General features: G+C 44.9%; 1 protein-coding gene across 1 annotated transcript in view; it reads left to right on the top strand.

The window, feature by feature from the left end:
* The window catches only part of il1rapl1b (interleukin 1 receptor accessory protein-like 1b), a gene marked incomplete at both ends in the record, with an annotated part of 255,216 nt that overhangs the window by 108,313 nt on the left and 126,903 nt on the right, over positions 1 to 20,000 (top strand). The window contains 2 exons of the mRNA XM_080834146.1: positions 2,804 to 2,990; positions 5,864 to 6,017. Coding sequence (XP_080690272.1) covers positions 2,804 to 2,990; positions 5,864 to 6,017 — 341 coding nt within the window. The remainder of the gene's footprint in view (positions 1 to 2,803; positions 2,991 to 5,863; positions 6,018 to 20,000) is intronic.

Here is a 20,000-nt window from a genome sequence, read left to right as displayed (position 1 = left end):
ATCTGGTCGCGAGTTGTCTTTGATAATCTCCGCATCATGTCGCATTTGCATTCCCTGCTTCATAAAAACGTCCGGCTCTTAATCTGACAGCATGCTTAGCGTCAGCCTGCCGCAAGTGTTTTGGCTAGCCGTGGCGCCAGGGAGCTAATCGGGAGGAAGAAAGGGGTGGGGGGTGTGTTAGCACTTGAGTTTATAGAACTGGACCAGAATGTTTGTGTTTGTTTGTTTGTTTGTTTGTCTATGTGTGTGTGTGTGTGTATGTGTTTGCGTTTGTGTGAGTGCATTTGTGTGTGTGTGTGTGTATGTGTTCCTGTTTATGTGTGTGTACATTTGTGTGTCTGTGTGTGCATTTGTCCGTGTGTTTGTGTGTTTGTGTGTGTGTGTGTGTGTGTGTGTGTGTGCGCAGGTTTGTTGATTTGTCGGGACAAGTTTAAGCAGCTTCTTTTGTGTTGTCGGGCAGCATCATAATCTCTCGCCTCAACTCCATTATCCACAGTAAGAAAGAGTCTTTAGGCCTGATTGGCTATGTGCATAGCGCACCGCACGCTGGTGTTTCCTAGATACAGTCCCTCCCCCAGACTATCCACAGCTGCAGTTTCCTCAGCACCAGAGAACAATCGTGTAAAAGTCCACTTCCATTCTCATTGGGATCATTCCTTCACAGCCCTTTTAGAGATATGTGCATGTTGTGTCGTAATCAGATACATCGACCTCCCTCCCTGCAGATTTAGATTCCCCCAACTCGCACCTTCCTGAGAATCTCGGGGCCAATACCTCCTGTGTTTGCTGATGTCAATAACCCATAGATCCCTGCCTCAAGGTTACTCAACCAAGGCCTGCTGGGAGAAAAAAAAAACAAGGCATCTTACCTGGTTACTACTCGCTCACAAGCCGGAGACCTGAGATGGGTGCTGGGCGTAAGTGTGTGAGTCCTGATTGAATTTTTCGCTGGTGCTCAGTGGCTTGAGACATATTTGCTGCTCAGGTTCTCCGACGCTTTGACACGTAGCCTATGACAGACTGCACAGAGTTATTGACCGGCCTCGCGAAGGGGGCTGTATCGGGGCGCGTTAATAAGAGGCGACACCTGGCGAAATTGCAGTTACAGCCTATTGACATGGCACATCTGTGAAGAGGAAAAAAGAGGAGGGGTAATGTGTGTGTGTGTGTGTGTGTGTGTGAGTGTGTGCTTCCTCTTTCTATACCCTCTTTCCCCATTGAATGTCTGTTAACAACCTCATTTTTGTTGTGGCTTTATGCTGTACCATGGCTGGTATGACTGGAAGCGGAGTATCAACTCTGGCACATCATTTTCTACCAGCTCCTGATGCATACGGTGTGTGTGTGTGTGTGCTAGCTCCTGATGTGTCTGCATATGGTGTGTGTTTGTGTGTGTGTGGGTGTGTGTGTGTGGGTGAGTGTGTGTGTGGGTGTGTGTGTGTGTGTGTGTGTTTGTGTGTGTATGTGTGCGTGTATGTGTGTGTGTGTGTGTGTGTGTGTGTGTGTGTGTGTGTGTGTGTGTGTGTGTGCGTGTGTGTGTGTGTGCGCTAGCTCCTGATGTATCTGCATATGGTGTGTAAAACAAAAGGCTCAATCAATCTTCACTGCAGTTGACTCTGGCTACTGCCATCCTGTATTTGGCTCCGCCTTTATCCCTCCGTTTCCTTCAATCTCATCTTTTCTTCCTCTCACTCCCTCTTCCCTCACTTTTTCGTCTCCGTAAATAATCTGTGGTTGCCAGGTTCATCTCGTCTGCATCATCCTTACTCACACGTGAAAGGAGGAGCAAACAAGCTGAAACTCATCATACATTCGTAATGGTTCAGGCAGCATGCAATAAAGGGGGGAGAAGACTGTGTTTTTATTATTTATTTTTGCTATGGTGGTGCTCGAAAAACTGTCAGGCTTCATCTTTGTGTTGCCCTGACTTAGAGACAAACTTAATCCAAAGTGAAATATGTCACACAGCATCTCATCAGTTCTTATTTGGCACTGTTCAAGATAAATGTCCGTCTGAAACGAGAAAGTCCATATTTGTCTTAAATGCAAGAATCAGCACTGAAACAACTTGACAGTTGTTATGACTGATCATTATAACCTGAACATTGTCACGGTTGATATGTCTGTCTTCATGTTTAGATTGTCTACGAGGACACTCTTATCAATGTGCTGCTTACGCCTACTCCAAATAAGCTATCAAGTAGAAACTCTTATTACAGACTTTATTTAGATTATTCTGATGCATTGGTGTGTCAGCAGTTGCTTGTATTATTCACTTAGTAGACTAGACCTTCGTTTTTACTTACATTTGTGTCCTGGGAGTCGTTTTCCACTAAATCCAATCTCGGCAGAAATGCTGCATTGTAAACCACCTCCGGAAGAAGCATTAAAAGTGAGCCTGAATAATGGCTCTCATGCTTCCATTTTATCTAATATTCATGGTTATTTGAATTGTGCTATTCAGAGGCAAATCAGCCAAACATCATTCTGAAAATAAAGCAGGCTTAATAACTAGACCTGTGGAAGGTTATATAAAGCCTCCTGTAGGGAGAAGTCTGTAGCTGTGTTCAGACATACTGTTAGTAACGCTACAATCATGGCTCTGTTTACATGGAGAGTTGGAACTTATGAAGGCAAGGGCTACCAGTACTTCAATGAAGGCTGATGTTAAATGTAACATAAAACAATGGCCGAGCACACATAGAACTCACCTTTTGCCTCAAGATGTGCAAGTTATTCATCACCTTTATGTTTGTCAGTGAAATGTATAACACCTTATTCCAATATCACTTTCTTTTTGCAGAAACTCGACATATTGTATGAAAGTCTCAATGGAGCTGTCAGTGGCTGAGAACGACACAGACGCCTGCTATAACTCCAAGATGAGGTACTTTGAGAAGGCTGAGTTGAGTAAAAGCAAAGACATCGTCTGCCCTGATATTGAGGACTATGTGCAGCCTGGGAAGGATCCGGACTTAGTTTGGTACAAGGTGAGATCTCTTTCTTTAAGATGGATTCTCTTTTTTTTATTTAAACTTTTAAAGAATTGTCAAAACTATATCACTAGATTGTGTTAAAATTAAGATTCATTGGAATGAATACAGAAAAGATATGAAACCTTTACCTTTTTTAAGACTTAATATGTATGTTTTTACTAAATAATTGTTATTTAGGTTCCACATGAGGTTTGTTGGTGTACCAAATACTGTGCAGGCTAGCATCTCCACATCGTAGTTCATAATCTAGACTAAATCTCACAGAAATTGGTATTGAATCTCACCTACATACCTGTCTGTTTTGCCATCATACATAAGCTTCAGTCTATTGTAAGTCATTTGGGGAAATGTTGTGATGTACACTATATATTGCAATGCTCAAAGGCTTACAAGACAATAGGTCTCTCTCTCATACCATTCATATGCATATATATGGCCTTGTGCTTTGCATACAAATGCTTTCAGACAATCTTTACTACACTTTAATACGATTTTTTACTTGAACATGTCCTTATTATACAAACAAATTTAGCCCTGCATCATGCGTATTCAAAACTCAATAAGCTCCTGCTGCCTGAGCAACTCAATTGGTATGCACATATGAGTAAATAAGACCCAAAGCACTGCAATAATGGCAGTCTCACTGCAGGAGCCATGTTTTGAAGGCTATTTCTGTCATTGTCTCCAGGTTTGCTGCAATGCAATAACTTTTCTTGTCGCTATCGCGGTGCAACCCTTTCTTATGCATCAAGCAGGAGGCTACCACAGTGTGTCAGCCTTAAGCAACTGTGGTTTCATGTTGACGCGCTGTATATTATTTGGTGTTTATACCACAGTTTCTCCATAATTATCCTTAAAAACTCTTTGCCTGTATGTGGCTGTGTTGTTTTTCACAGCCTTTAGGGGTAGCATCAAAGGTGTCCAGTTATAAGTTTTCTAAATGTTCTGGTGCTGAGCACCCAAAAACTCAACTCTTAAGTATGTGAGTCTCTTTGGTCTCACTTACGTAATGGGGAGTAGAAGAATGCTCTCTCCTTGGATTGGGTTGTACCCTTATTTACCCCCACAAAAAGTTTCTTCTGACAGGATTTTAAATAATAAGGAACACGTCAGAACCAATAAATCTACTGCATAATTCATTGTCAACCTTCTTTTGACAGCTTCATTGTTTACTTGCGTTTAGCCTAGTTCACTTTAACCAAGGGATTTGTGTGTGTGTGTGTGTGTGTGTGTGTGTGTGTGTGTGTGTGTGTGTGTGTGTGTGTGTGTGTGTGTGTGTGTGTGTGTGTGTGTGTGTGTGTGTGTGTGTGTGTGTTTGTGTGTGTGTGTGTGTACGTGTGTGTGTGTGTGTGTGTGTGTGTGTGTGTGTGTGTGTGTGTGTGTGTGTGTGTGTGTGTGTGTGTGTGTGTGTGTGTTTGTGTGTATGTGTGTGTTTGAGTGAGTGAGTGGGTGTATTTGGTGATTTTTTGTATTGATTTTTTGTATTGATATGTTGTATTGCTGTTGCCTGGCATTTGTTTTGTAAACCCTATATCATAATCCAATGTAGTCCAATGTAGAATTATAAATAAAGCCATTTTCACCATCTGCCACAGGATGCATTTGACTGTAGAGTGTAGAGTAAGATAATCATGGCATCCCACGAGAAGAGGGAAACATCCATGGTGAAAAGCATGTGGGCAAATTCACTGCAGAATTCACAGTAGAGAAGCTCTGATTATAATCCTGGCCCTTATCAGCAGAGCATAAAGTAGCTAACGGATTCGTGCGCCTTTGGCTCTCATAAATAAATGCTCACCTGTGCGGGGCCAAGGACTAAACTGCTCACTTTTTAATGCCCTGGCTCCACAGATTTCCCCCAGGCTAGGTACGCAAAGAGACAGAGAGAAGATGCACTGTAGTTAGATGTGTTGTTCATATTTGATGGAACAAGGTCTGGGGTGAGGGGAGAGAGGCCAGAGGCCTCGGTGCAGGATGCTCCTTTATTAGCTAAAAATCAAGAAAGGGTGAAGAACTCCCATGAAGAGGGGAGAGAGAAATACACATATTACAGTAAGAAACATCTGCCTACCTCCACCAACACCACCAAAACCGTTGCCGCTTCTGCTGCCCCTGAAGCAGCCTTAGGCAAAGGGTGTCCTCCTCGCCCAAGTTATTTGAGTTCACCGCTCCGTGCCCAGCCGCCCACCCACGTGTAACAGCAGACAGACCTAGGCGAGGAGGAGCCCAGGCCAATTCATCAAAAGTAGATGAGTGTCGGATTAGATGGCCGCAGTGCTTCTTCAGTTTCTCAGCGAATTGAATTAAAAAGATGGGTAATGACTTGGGCCCGGGCACCTGCAGTTATTTGCCCGGCCCTGGAGCGGGGTTGATTGAATTCGCCCCACCGCGAGGATCGGGGTCGAAAGCAGACCCCTTTTTTTTTCCTACGCCTCTCTCCTCGTGGGCTGCTGGAGGGGGTAGTTGCTGGAGGACCTGGGTTGTCAAAGCACCCGGGGCCCCCCTCGGAGTTCCTCCCACTTAGGTTGGTCTGGGGCGTCTTCAAACCCATCTGCGATGGAGCAGTCCCTCCGGGAAGGCAACTCTAATAACTTGTTAAAAGCAGACTGATGAGGCTCTACCTAGGAGCTGATTGCTCCAAAGCAAGTCACCATATCACTGCAAGACCTGATCCCAGGTCAGCATCCATTTTGGATGTGTTATTGCGGGGGTGCTCACACTGATAGGTGTTTGACATTGTTTACGAGTTTAACATGACATACACTAACATAGACTGTACTGGAAATCATTACCCCTCATCATGTCTGAAATGAACACTGTGGTGCATGTATGTGCTTATTTATATATATTTCCTGCTCTCTCTGAAGGAATGCAAGCCCAAACAATGGAGACAGAGTATCGTGAGAAGAAAAGACACCCTTTCGATACGTGAGGTACGAGAAGATGACATTGGAAATTACACGTGTGAAATACAATTCGGGAGCTTCGTAGTGCGAAGAACAACTGAGTTATCAGTCACAGGTGAGAGGCTTTTTTTTCTCTGTTACATTTTTGGGGTTGGTATGTCCTAGCAAGTCCTGTAAGGTTGCCTACTTTCCTGACAAGCTGTCATGCTCTCTCATCCTTTGTGATGTTTTCAATTTGGTATTGCTGCACTGCGAAAATGATCCTTATCGAGCCTAGTATAGATAGAGTTTGGAGCTGACAAAAGTGAAACTCCACAGCCACAGATAAGCCTCCATGCTGTTCACATTGCCAATGCTGTGATGGTTCTCTTTCTGGCTCTAAAAACCTCATAGTAAGCAGCCAGTCAGAAATATTATGTTAGCTTGCAGGCACAGCCCATTTCCCTCGAATGGCTCTTGCCTTTACAATTGCCTAAGCTGTTAGGCCTTGTCATTCATTACGAGGAACAGGTTATCTGTTGCCTGTAATGTGAACTACTGCAGGACAAGGGAACTCAAAACAAATAGCAGTACTTAAACTCAAGGGGATACGGTAATGGCTACCCATAAAAAATATTTCACCTAGTCCGGAAAATGGTTTGTTGTTTTTGTATTTTCCTTTTTCCAAAGGAAATGGGAAAGAAAACCTTGACTTGACACCCTGATGCATAAGCTTTGTTTTAAGCTGATTGAGCCTGTTGTTGCCAAGATGTCACGGTCAATACCTCTTTGCAGTAGTGGCTCCTGGCTCCTTTAATTGCTAAGCAGCAGATTTCGCTTCTAAGCCACTTCAGCACTTCTTAGCAAAACTGTTGAAATATTTAAGGCTGAACTTTAAAACCGTTTTGTCAAAAAAAACCTGGTGACAAAGAAACCAAAGGGGCCTTCTTGTCAGTCCTGTGGCCGTGTGCATTGATGCATCGGCGTGTCGAGAGCTGCCCTCAGGGGCATCCGCACTCAGCTGGCTTTCTCTAGCAGTTATAGGTACAACTAATCAATGTCGAGGCGTCTCCTCGTAACTGACAAGTAAAACGAAAGCTTTGACGTCCAGTCTTTGTCCTCTTAGCTCATTGTAATTGAGCATTTTTTTCAGGCTCACTCACTCAAAATAGCAGGGGCGTTCCGACACCCTCTTGAAACCAGGGACGAGTGAACACTTACAGTAAATTCCGCCATTAGGGCCTCGGAAAGCTCCATTCGCTGCTATTACGAGTGGGAGTCAAAGGTGGCATTGATTGCGAATAGACTGGCTCAATGTCCGGCGTCTCGGCTGGCCTGATCCAGGTGAACTCGGTTCTACATCGGTGGTGTTGCACTGGCAACCATTGACCCCGGACAGCCAGCCTGGGATTTTCCTAATGGGGACCTTTGCCCCTCCTGCCGGCCCTTACCTCCACTCGCCGAGCTCACACTCGAAAACGGCGGCACAGCCATTAGACTTAGGTTTTTTTTCCTTCTTTTTTTTCCAAATGTGCATGGCCTGCCTCATCAGCCTCCTCTCCTTTGTTCTCATGCATTATTAGTGAGGATGAATTCAGGCACGTAGTCATTCGGAGCCTGTAATTGTAATTGTTAGCACGGATTTCAGGACTGCCCTTGTTTCTATTCCTGGAGAAAGAAAGGAAGAGGCGGGGGTTTTTCTCCGCAGTGGGGAAGATTACTCTGTTTGGAAGGGGATGGTGCAGAAGCTCTCGGGCTATGTATCAGAGAATATTATTATCTCAGATGGGGAAGAAGCTGATTTATTTATTCATTTTTGTATTCTTCAATCGTAAACACAGTGACCACAACCACTGGTACAGGTTAGGGGTGAAACAAGCTATAAGCAGTGTGTCTCCATCTAAATACTGCCTATAACACTTTTAACCGAGACAGGGACCCATTTAGTGTGAGGCCAGACTCAGCAATCAACTCTTATCACCAATGGATCACTTTCCCTTTTTTCATGGCATTTCTCTGGCTCTGCAATGTGTTTCTTTTTTATTTGTATTTTTTTACTGCGGTGGTAGAGGACAAGCAATTACAACAAAATGATTATTCTGAGTGGTAAACATTCATATTTGTGCATATATTTTTTTTTCTATCGCTTTGAAAATCAAAGAGAAAATGGGAGGCTTTTCTTTCTTGATGTGTTCCTTAAACGAACCTGCCAATTACCAGCACAGGATCTGATTGCAAAAAGATTATTCAAAAAGACCCAAGCGGCGTAAGACAAACAAAAAGCAACCGCTGACAGTCACAGCAGGCAGCCATATCTTCTGGAGACTGTCATCCTGAAAGATAGGGCTCTCCTGTTGGATTTATTGGTTATGGTGAAACGGAAGTGAAATATTAGCAAACATGCTTACCCTCAGCCTAGCTTCTTCTTTTTTTTCACTGCAGTTTCTCCTTCTGCAGTCTCTAAAGTATGTCTAACATATTCATCGCTGGAACTGAACAATTTTTTTTGATGAGTGTGGAGGGCCCCTGGCCTCATCTGCAGTCCCAGATTATGTGAGTTTCATCCTTCGCCGATGTTTGCAAAACAAGTAGATTAGTCCCATTAATATGCAGTCCTAATGAAAACTCGCTGTGCCACCATCTCTCTTGGCTGTCTCGATATTTTTTAATGGAGCAGTGGGATGACAATTCGGAAGGGCCTGACGATTAGCTGTGTCCCCATTCAACCACCGTACTTTCTATTAGCAAGTAAAGTGACAAGAAAAAATGGCACATTTTCACTCTGTGATGCTTGTGTGGTTACTATATGGAGCATATAGCTTTTCATTAAGAAGTAGGGGGGTTGGATTTATCCCTAGTGGCCGTTTAACGTCCAGCATTCTTCCCCGTATTAGAGAATGAGGATGATGCATTAGTGCTGGAAATGCTGACTTGGAGATCCTCCGTAGCGATGCTTCCTCAGCGGGGGGAAACTCCCAGGCAAGCAGCCACTCGTTCGTTCTTTCGTTTGCTCGTTCGCTTCCATTCATCTTAGGGGAGTGCTTCGTTTATTTGTCCTTAGATGAGTGCCCACTCTCCTTCTCTATCACTCTCTCTCTCGCACTCTCTCTCTCTCTCTCTCTCTCTCTCTCTCTCTCTCTCTCTCTCTCTCTCTCTCTCTCTCTCTCTCTCTCTCTCGCGCTGTCCCTTTGTGTGCATACTTATTCACATAGTTAATCTCTATTACCTCTTCGTGATATCTACATCCTCTCGTCCCTGTAGTCATCGTCGTCACTGCGGAGGGGAAAGGGGTGGGGAGGTCAGTCTCAATTTGGTTGTCTTTAAGAGCTCTTAAACTTAATGAGCTCTTCTTCTATTGTGGTCTATTAAAAACATACATTATCCCCTAAATTAATTTTGGGACTTTATGACTGTTTTACAGAGCATGGGCTTTTGATTTCCCGGATTGAAACCCGTGCGATAAAACTTCGATAATTAAACGCCTACCCTACAGGGATATTGTAATCGCCAGTGCTGAAGCAACGACCTCCAATGTGGCTTATGACCTGGGCCTGGCGACGGTAATCTGTTTATGTTCATGTCCCGTAAAGTATGTGCAAATGAATAAGCAAAATGGCCCCTTAGTTTGACAGGCTTTACTGTAAGCTATTTCAATGTATCCTCCTCCTTGTCAGTGGGTAATGTGAAGGCCTAGATGATACTGTCACAGCAGTGATAGCCCAAAGGTGATCATTATTTCTAATTAAAATCAATTGATGACCTACTGGTGGTTTGCGATCGTGCTTTTTTTGTATATGGAATTCATTTAAAAAGCCATTCCAAAATTCCAGTAACCTCAAGTCTCCTAAGGACTGGATTCTGGTTAACCTAAGGACAACACATTTTCGCAAAAGCGTGGAGGCCTTTATTTATTCATTCTCGGGGAATTTTTTTCTCTCAAGTGTGCTTGGTTAAAGGTCACCTGTCCTCAAACAGCCCATACCTACAAGGTTGAATCTCATAACTCTCCTAATGGAATGGCTTATTAGTTTTACCGAGCCCTAGTTCTATTTTGATCCCGGGAATGTATTACATTTCTCTCATTACTTTCATCAAGTAGGTGTCCTTGACAAACTCCGTTGTTTCTCAACCAAACAGTGTGTCAGAGGCATCCTCTTTCACACACACACACACACACACACACACACACACACACACCTCTTTCATCTGTACAGCATGAAGCATGTTCAGTGGCTTATTAGTTTGACTCATCAACATACATTCCCTCAAAACAGTTATACTTTCTATAATCCTCTCTTTTGCTTTTTGCAAGTGCAGTGGTGTTGAGGGAATCCTGCCATAGCTAGGCTAATGCTGAGCTCTTTGGCTTTTGTTTAACCGTTTTTTTCTCCATTGCCTTAAGTGCTTAGCTTCGCATACCAGCTCTCTCTCTGTGTGCTGCCACTCCTGCGGAGGCTGCTGCTGCTACTTTCCGGATATCTCCTGCCATTACTGAGGTCATTCTGTGCCCCCAATCCTGAGTTCGCCTCATTACCATATGAAGGATGGGCAGGCATAATTGCTCTTTTAATTGATGGAGTGTAATTAGGCTCGACCAGGGCACCATTGGCAAGCACCGAGCCTGGAGAGTTCCCCCTGTAGGTGACCACATCCTTTCACAACAAATATATGGGGGGGGGGCCTTTTGTGGAGCTCACCCCCCTCTCATTTAAAAAGCAGAAGATAAGGAGCTTATCAGCAAGAGGTATATACACACCTATCTATGCGTGTGTGTGTGTGTGTGTGTGTGTGTGTGTGTGTGTGTGTGTGTGAGTGCGAGTGTGAAGATTCGGGGAGGCCGAGCAGCATTGTGATGAACCTCGGTGGAGGCTGAAGGTGAGGCCCACACATTATGCTTCCGAGAAAGAAAGAAAAAAAATCCAGAGCCCACGTTAAGATCAATATGTAATGTCAACATTTTATTTAATTTTTTCTTCCTCTTTATAGATCTCGACTCTTGCGTTAGCTGATCTGGTATTTTCCGGGATGATTCATCATTGAAATGCAGTCTTGCTTTGCTTTCAGTGCATAATTTGAAAAATGGAATGTTTGTAATTGTGTGTGCGTGTGTGTTTGTGTGTGTGTGTGTGTGTGTGTGTGTGTGTGTGTGTGTGTGTATGTGTGTGTGTGAGTGTGTGTGTGTGTAAATGACTCTGAGAATGTGGTTTTAGTGACCCTGTGAGGTCTCTGAGAGAGAAATAGAGTTTTTCCCCAACCGGAGAATGTGGTGACATTAGCATCAGATCACATAACCATAAAAAAAACTGAAACTGGGGGAGGATGGAGGGAGAGAGAGAGAGAGAAGTGCTATCGGTCCCATCTGTGGGCTCTCACAGCACAGAATGCATGGCACAGCTCAGTGGAACTTCCCAACCTGTCAGTCAACCTCCAGTTGTCCTGGCAACAGAGTGAAAAATAATGAGAAATTCATTCTGCCCTTGGACAGGCATGTTGATCCCCCCCCCCCCCCCCCCACCCCCCACCTTCTCTTTTTATTTTGTTTTTGTTTTAGGAGGGATTCTTTTTTTTCTTCTTATTTGTGATATTATATACCATGAGGCTGCCAGAGAGGAAACACAGAGAAGCAGAGGAGAAGAGAAGAAGGGGGCAGCGATAGAAAGAAAGAGAGAGAGAGAGAGAAAGAGAAAGAGAGAGAAAGACAGAGAAGGCTAGACAGGAAGGAGGAGAGATGTGGAGAAACAGAAATGAGATGATGAAATAAACGAGTGCTGAGGAGGATGCTTGTCTTGAGGCGTCGAGCCCCGGGAGTGGACTGCTCCTCGGAGGAAGGGCCCTTAAACATGATGGATGGCCGTGTGATCAATTATAGTGATTTGTCATGTGCAGAACCGCTCATTTTCATAAACGCATTACTGATGGAGGGCCTCCGGGGGGCGGTTAAGGGAGCTCAGGGGTGGGGGGGTGGGGGGGTGTGGGGGAGGCCGATGGTGGATGGAGTGGGGTGGTGTGGGATGGTGCAGGTGGTGGATGTGAGGGTGGGTGGGTGTAAAAGGAAGAAGGATGGGCCCCAGTCTTGCCAAGGCTGCTCTCGACGTTCCCCCTCCGCCATCTCCATGTAGGGCAGTGCAACCTGAGGAGACCCCATCACAACACTCACTGCCAAATCCACCGTGTACCTAAGCAGCCAGCTAAATACCACTGTCAGCCATGCTGAGAAAATCCCCTCACAACAGACATCACCGTCGAGCCATTCTAGCATCAGCCTTTTCTCTTTGCTTTCTCTCTCCCTCTACCAATCTCTCTCTCTCCCTCTCATTCTCTCTGTCACACACACTCTGTCTCTCACTCTTTGTCTGTTCCTCTCATTTCCTCTCCTTTTTCACTGATTCTATGTACTTCTCCAAATCATCTTTACACATTCTCTCTCTCTCTCTACCTGTCTTTTATCACTGTCTGTCTCTCTCCAAATCTTTCTGTCTAGCTCTCTTTCTGTCTCTTTCTCTTTGGCTGTCTCTCTGTCTGTCTCTCTCCAAATCTTTCTGTCTTGCTCTCTTTCTGTCTCTCTCTCTCTCTGGCTGTCTCTCTGTCTGTCTTCTCCTTTGCTCTCTTTCTCCATTCTGTTTCCTGTCTCTGTGTGATTGCCACTTCTGCCTGATGTAACACTGAGCTTTGGAGCTGTCTATTTGCATCAACACACAACGCACCATGTTGTCCCTGTTCACACCTGGCATTAACATGCATCTTGGTTGATCTGAGCACAAGTGGACAGCTCAAAGTAAACGTGTGAATGTACCCAAGACGCATTGGGGACGCATATTCTAATATCACTTTGTCCACACCGTCTGAAAATAGAGCCCATAGAAATTATGAACGCATAGAAGTTGATTTATATAACAATAACACATAGATGAACCCTAATGTCCAATAAGCAAACACAACTCAACCCCCTTCCTTTCCTCTAGAAAGCTGCTTTTACTTCTGGCAAACAGCAAGAATTTCTTGAGCCTTCTGTTGCAAATGAGTATCTTCCAAAAACCATTCAGCTGAAAAAGCTAATTTACTCAAAGGCAATTTAGCATTATCAACAATAACAAGACAGCGTTAGCTTGTGGTAGCCAACGACCGGAAAAAAAACTGTTCTCTTACCTTAAGACAACAGATAAGCCTACAAGGGTAAACTCATTGTTATGTCAATATGCATGGCAAAGTTAAACAAATACTAGAGACATTTTAGCCATATCATTATGTTATCATTATGTATGTCCATGTTTTGAGTTTTTAGTTTAAAAATTGAGGGGGGGGGGGGGGGGGGGGGGGGTTGATGAAGGGAGTGGGGGGCACTGCACTCTTGTGCATATGGACTTTGCAAGCGGAAATGATGTACGTGTTTATTTGCATATAGAGCAGGGAAGTGAGATCCGATCACAATTGGGCACTGTCCACTTGTGATCAAATCATTGTGTTAATGCCAGGTGTGAACAGCTTCCAAGACACACACACACAAACATACACACACACACACACACACACACACACACACACACACACACACACACACACACACACACTCACATACACACACACACACACACACACACACACACACACACACACACACACACACACACACACACACACACACACACACACACACACACACACACACAATGCTTGCATCTGTCTTTGAAAAACTGGAAAGAACCACTTAAGATGGAGTCGTCCTCAGAATAACATTTACTTGGTTATGAATCATTTCCATTCAGGCAGACCACCAGCTCCTTTGAAATCCCTCTTAATACGATTTACTGCACAAAGCACCATGTTGCTGTGAAACAAAAAAAACAAAAGCAAAAAAGGGGGAGAGAGAACACCAACCAAAATAATGCTAAGAAAGACATAATGGTGTGGCTATCTGTGTGTGTGTGTGTGTGTTCACGGAGGGTCGGTTGAGTTCTGTACGTACTTGTTCTGTGTGCTACATCATCCCTCCTTATAAAACCCTCCCAACACACACACACACACACACACACACACACATACCTCGTCAGCCGGGCTTGAGCTCTGGCTGTTAGCAGGCACCCACCTACCATCAGGAGACACAGCAGGCCCACTCCTCCGTGCTTTGATCAGACACATCGCACACATTAGCCGCCCAACGGACAGCCGAGCTTTCAGGTGGGCTGCCACTTAATCGCACCTGGAAGAGACGAGAGGAAGCCGTTGAAAAGGTTCCTGAACTCCCAGGATGCCGCGGATCCTCTATCAGCTCATGCGGGGGGTCTGACTAAGTCAAGTGGAGTGTTTTAGCTGTTTAATTAACTCAAGAATAAAACGGTTGTACATGATTTCCTGTAAGAGAATAATGTATATTATCTATGATGTATAGCATAGCTTATAAAAAAGGATCTGCGTTTCCAATATTGCTTATAATATGATGTTATGAGATTTTTTTGATTTTCTCACATTGTGATTGTGTGAGTCATACCAGTAGTGACGCCATCCAGTGCTACGCTTCAGCCAAACTTCTGCACCCGTCAGCAGTTGGGGTTTTATTATTCTGTAATAGGCAAAACGGCAAACGAGCGGTACACCACAGTCCTACATCCCAAGACACAAATCTAAGTCCCTTAGAATCTTCTCTTTTTCACTCTCTCTTGTCTGTCTGTCTGTCTCTCTCTCTCTCTCTCTCTCTCTATCTCTCTCTCTATCTCTCTCTCTCTCTCTCTTTCTCTCTCTCTCTCTGTAGTGGGGTAAAAAGTAGTACTTGGTTTTCCAGACCTGCTGTCTGTCGGTTTGATCTGTGTCACCACATAGTGATGAGCTGGCACTTCCCAGAACCTGACTGCCGTTTTAAAGAAATGAGCACTGTCTCCTGGGGGGGGGGGGGGGGGGGTGAACTGGGCTGTCGCAAGATTTAAGGGGCACAGCCAGCAACGGAAGAGACACACACTCACACACACACACACACACAATCACCAACCCCCACCCCCTTATTGCCGAAAGTATCTCTACTCTAATGTAGTTATATATAGATATAATTAGCGGAGGCATTGCAAAAGGGATGGGGCTTTTAAATGTGTCTCGCTCATTAATTACCCAAGAAAATCAGTCTAGCGGCAGAGTTGAGTCCAGGGCTTCCTCAGGACTCCTCCGCCCAGGGACACACTTAACTCAGGCCCTCCACCGGAAGGGTGAAGAGGGGAGAGAGACTGGCAGGACACCACTCGGGCCGGGCACTTAAGTGCAGTTGAGGGTGGCAGAGTAAGCAGCCTTCACCCTCTGCTCCCCCTTCTCCTCCCTTCCCTGCTTTCCCCCTCTCCAAACTTCACTGGTGTGGTCATGTCTTTTCGCCAGGGTGAAAGCACGAAGCTGTTCTCCTCAACTCCTGTGACGCGTAACCTTGTTTTTATTCACCATTAAATGTCTGTTAGGGCCCGCGACAGTATTGAACATTCTGGTATATGAACATTCTGTTCTAATACTTTTCAGTACTGGGGAAAATGAACAAGCTAGAACGTTCCGGGCAATGGCGTCATGCATCATGTGGCGACGAGACAGAAACTCATAGGTTTTCAGGTGGGTTGCTCAAGTGGAGTTCCCATGCCAACTAGGTTTTCTTTTTTTCCTCAGCATTATTAGGTTGATAATATTGATGTCGTATTTACAGCTGGCTATCATATTTGTCAAAGATTTCCCTCACGCCCCGTGTCATTTCTCACCATGATTGATCTGTGTGATAAGTGTGGATATTTACCTATGGCAGTATCGGGACTCCCTGTGCGAACTCAATGCCACTTCACAAACTGAATTTGCCGCTTCCCGGCTTATTTCTATTTCTCAAACTTTCCTTTTATTCCTGGGACTGCTACTGCCTGTTTCCCGGGAGTCTGTAGGCTTCATATATCTGATCTAATCTCTGCTAGCCCTAGTTTGTGTCCCTCAATGTCACTTGTGTGCATGCAGGCAGTAAGACTAGTGTATGCACACTCACGCACAGACACACACACACACACACACACACACACACACACACACACACACAATCATACGTATAATCGCAAACAAAAAAATGCATACACACAGTCATAAGCACACACAAACAAATACACACAAACACACACACACACACACACACACACAAAAAAAAGGCCTGAGGGCAACCTATGGCTAGGTGAAGCTGGGAAGGGAATTGAGAGCAACAAGGCTTATTATGCGCGCCGTGCTTTAACAATAATATGCAGCAGAGTGAGAATGACTGTTCAACAATTTCCCATCCCTTACAGCACTGCATGATTGCTCCATGCTGGGCTGCAGTGTCTCTGCTAGAACTGAGTGGGGCCCTTTCAAAACCGTACGACACTGCAAAAATGATGAGGGTTTATAAAGGTGCATCTTGCATTTTTATTCTCCACCCAATATCCCACCTGAATGCTGGGAACAATCAGAGGCAAAAATGGAAATGGAAAACGTATATGGCTTCATAAAATGACTACACATTCAAATATGTTTTTTTTTGTGTTGTTTTTTAAACGGTAGCCTGTTATTATTTTCTCGTGCTATTTTGGCTCTGCTCTCGTCTGGATGGGGATGTGTTATAGCTGGGATGTCTCTGTTAACAGTAGGGGGTGAAATTATTCTGTCTACGGTTTTGAGGACTTTATCTGCAATGGTAGCAGAGAGACAGACAGTCAGAGAGGCAGAAAAAGAGAGGTTTGTAGCTCACGCTCCGTCTCCCTCGCTCCCGTTTCACGTCTCTTAGGTCGTTAGTTAGAGTGACAGTGTCGAAGGTGAGCGCGCCAAGACACCTGGTCATCCTCCCTGCCGTCCAATCAAGCAGTCAGGTGTGCACTAAACACTGGCAGGTGCGGACAGAGGGAGGGAGCCTGATGTCGCCACACCCTGCTCCCTCTCGTCCTCGCACTCCTGCTCTGCCTTCCCGGAGCCTCCTCTCCACCTCTCATCCGTAGCCGCCGCAGAAACGTTCTCCAGGTGTCAAACCGGGAAACGGCACAGGGAGGCTCGGAGCAACTCTGGCGCTGCCACCACCACGGCTGCCATCAGTCTGTTGTGTTCTGCGGGGTGGGAGATGGGTGGAAAAGGAATGATGCTGGGTTTTGTCCCATGATATGAGTGAGGAGATGTTTATCGTGCTGTTGAACAAGGGAGTATGACTATAAATATATATATATATATATATATATATATATATATATATGTTGAACTATGTATCTTTTTTGGAGGGAGGCAAGAATTGAAGCACTTTTTTCTCACATATACTGTACACACACACACACACACACACACACACACACACACACCACACACACACACACACACACACCACACACACACACACACACACACACACAAAAACAATTCTTCTGCTTTCCTGTTCTCACTTGTGTCGCAGGGTATGACAGATAATTACCACAGGTTAGCAGACCTTTCCTGGGTGTGTAGTAGACAACGTGCCCGTTTCTGTTCTGGGACAGAGAGACAAGAGACCCTGACTGTCTTATCTTTGGTAAACAACACACCCCCACCCACAGCAGAGAGCCTGGTGTATGGCAGTGGAAGAGACCTGCTAGTGGGGTGTGGGGACACTCGTGTCCTCATAAACTGATCCTAGGGTTTGAGTGCGATTGTTTTTTTTTTGTGGCCGGAGACGGGAGCAGGTGGTCATGTCATCCTCATGAACTTTGACGGAGTTAGTGCCGGGAGCCATCTTGCTATTCGTATCATGGATTCATGTTACCGATAGCATTTGATCACTTAGACCGATATTCTAGAATAATCCGCTCCACTATCTCGAGAGCGATATCCTATCATTTTTCAAGGGTTTTGTTTGTTTGTTTGTTTGTATGTCTCTCGAGCAAGGGCAGGGGCATTGTCAATGCGGCAGAAGTAGAGTTTCAATCCGATCATTGCTTTGCACTTCAGTCGAGATGTGAAATTAACATGCAGACAGCTGAGACTGATGCGCTTCCCGCTTAGCTCCATTGTTGTATCAGTCTGAGAAAGGCTGTCGTTAGCGGCAGACGTGGAGAGGTACAGCTGCGTTACGATGGAGGATGGGGGGGTGGGGTGCTGTACTAGGTATGATGCAGTATGTGATTACTGTCTGGGAACGGCACTCTCTCTTATTTCCATTTCCCCGTATCCTTTTTTTGGGGGGGTTTATTTTTGTTTTCTTTTTGTGCAGAGATGAGGGTTTCCACTGTGACCTGCCATACAGGGGTTCCAGGTATGATGATGCCTGCTGGAGTCTACTCAGACTCGCATAATGAGGCTGTCAAGTGCCACTCCCATGCCGAGTGTTGTCGCTGCTATCACACTGCAAGTAGCGCGGCGGCAGGCTCCATTGTATCTGTGTTCATGTTGGTTTTTCCCTTACCTTCATGAGAGGCAAACCTGCTTGTTCCTGTAGGAGGAATAAGGCCAAACAAGTCTAATAACATGCACCTGCTCACCAAGAAAAGCCATCCATTTTGAGTTGTTTTTTTCGAGTTCACCTTTGTGTGTGTGTGTGTGTGTGTGTGTGTGCTTGTTTGATTGTGTCTGTGTGTGGGTGTTTGTGGGTATGTGTGAAAGTATGTCACCGTGCTGATCCCCACAGGACTAGCTCTGCTGTATGAAATGCATACGTTCCTCGTGCTTTGCATATGTTTGTTTGTGTGTGTGTACATCTCAGAGTTCATGCATATATACAGTACAATATGTTTTGTTTGATTTCAAGGTGTCTTTGTGTGTGTTTCCATTAGTCTATGCACTCTCTCCTTGAGACACCACTCCTACACTTACACAGGTGTTACACACACACACACACACACACACACACACACACACACACACACACACACACACACACACACACACACACAAACACACTAACACATACACACACGTGAGAGTTATTGCACCCATTACATAAAGCACCTCTCTTTTTCTTTCCTCTGTCTGTTCTCTCCACCTCTTTTTAGGGGGGGGGGGGGGTATGGTTGTGAGTGTGTGTGTGTGGGGGGGGGGTGTTAAGCCTTGTAGAGGCTGTTCTCTCCCGAGACCAGTTTTTGCTCCCTCAGACAGCGAGGAAAGATTAAACGGAAGAAGCCATTTCCTCTGTCTCTAATCCCTCGCACTGTGTGTGTGTGTGTGTTTATGTCTGTGTGAGAGAGAGAGAGGCAGAGAGAAAGAGAGCGAGAGAGAGAGAGAGAGAGAGAGGCAGAGAGAAAGAGAGCGAGAGAGAGAGAGAGAGAGAATGTGCAAGAGCTCGCTCTTGGCTCAGAGGAAGTCAGGCACCTAATTACAAATAAAAGGCTTTTTGATGTCGTGGCTATTATCGTATGGCTTCCATGCCTTTTTGTAATAAATATCTTTATTGGCATAAATGGACCCCTCTCGCTGACCCCATGTTGAAGAGTATTAAAGGACAGTGTTCTTTACTTTGGTTGAGCTGGACTGCAGTCGGTCTTCAGCTGAGTAGGAAAAAAAAAGGTGAAATTGATAAATAAAGTAAAATAAATAAATAAATGGGTTTAAAAAGCCACTGTGCGTAGGAGGGGTAGAATGTCCAACAAGGGGATTCCGGCTGCAGTGTTTGCTGTGGCAGACTTTTTTAGATGGGGGACAGTTTCATATCAATCCTGTTCACTGCACCTGAGGAAGAGCTGGTGCTGGCCTGCATTTAGCTCCATGTTAATGCCTAACACACACAGAGAGACATACGCACACACTTACATATATTTCACAGTACTTTATAATACAGGACAAACTGTCCCTCATACACTGACCACAACCACATGTTTTTAAAAGGTATTTACCCCTCGTTTCTACCCCTTTCTCAGTTTTATCTAAGTCTGGAGTAGATGTGGACTGTTACAATCCTGGCTGCAGCATAGCCGCCACTAGTTATTTTACACCCATCTTTCACTTGTGTTTCCAGTTATAATGAATCTTATCAAAACACTACAAAAACAAAAAAAATAAGAATATTTTCTTGACTATGGATTTCCCACATGTGTAATTGCCTGTGGTGACCCTGGTAGCACAGGAAATGACCTTAACATGAGGCAGCCATCTAATCAGAAAGACGTCCACTGGTGTTAAACATCATCCAATATGC

This window comes from Sprattus sprattus (genome assembly GCF_963457725.1).
Source record: "Sprattus sprattus genome assembly, chromosome: 3".
Classification (NCBI taxonomy): domain Eukaryota; kingdom Metazoa; phylum Chordata; class Actinopteri; order Clupeiformes; family Clupeidae; genus Sprattus; species Sprattus sprattus.
The sequence above is the reverse complement of the archived record's forward strand: the minus strand, read 5'-3'. Positions and strand labels throughout refer to the sequence as shown.